This window comes from Austrofundulus limnaeus, unplaced genomic scaffold (genome assembly GCF_001266775.1).
Source record: "Austrofundulus limnaeus strain Quisiro unplaced genomic scaffold, Austrofundulus_limnaeus-1.0 Scaffold319, whole genome shotgun sequence".
NCBI classification, from domain to species: Eukaryota; Metazoa; Chordata; class Actinopteri; order Cyprinodontiformes; family Rivulidae; genus Austrofundulus; species Austrofundulus limnaeus.
The window spans coordinates 102,162-102,686 of NW_013952721.1; the positions used below are offsets into that span (position 1 = coordinate 102,162).

Here is a 525-nt window from a genome sequence, read left to right on the forward strand (position 1 = left end):
TTCTTGTTCCTGCCCAAATCCCTTGTTCTTGTTTGCTGCCATGTCAGCACCTTTGTTTTGTTTTAATAAATCACCTTTTTGCCACCTCACTCAGTTCTGCATCTTGGGGTTCTAATCAACCAAGCTCATTCATAACAGAAGGATCTGACCACACCTGAACCCCAGCAGACCGAGGTGAGTTTTTTGTTTCCAGCACCAGGAGGGTTGTGGAGAATTTTTTTTCATGTGGTGGCCCTGAGTCAGACTGCACTTAGGTTGGCATCCAGAGAATGGTGGAGAAGATGCAGCGCCAGCTGGCTGTCCTGAAGGAACTCTTTTCTTCAGGGTGTCCCTCAGAGCTGGCAGCTCTGGGAGATTCTGAGACCCACCCTTCCCACCCCTCTGATGCTGGACCTCATGCTCCAGCTCCAGCTCTGGTTCCTGTGGGCCCTCCAGCTCTGGTTCCTGTGGGTGCTCCAGCTCTGGTTCCTGTGGGCGCTCCAGCTCTGGTTCCTGTGGGCGCTCCAGCTCTGGTTCCTGTGGGCG

At 53.5% G+C, this 525-nt stretch overlaps 1 protein-coding gene across 1 annotated transcript in view; it reads left to right on the forward strand.

Annotated features, from left to right (window-relative positions):
- Nucleotides 1-269: 269 nt before the first annotated feature.
- The window catches only part of LOC106527311 (skin secretory protein xP2-like), a 7,264-nt gene continuing 7,008 nt past the window's right edge, over nt 270-525 (forward strand). Inside the window, exon 1 of the mRNA XM_014022148.1 lies at nt 270-444. Within this exon, the coding sequence (XP_013877602.1) occupies nt 270-444 (175 nt within the window). The remainder of the gene's footprint in view (nt 445-525) is intronic.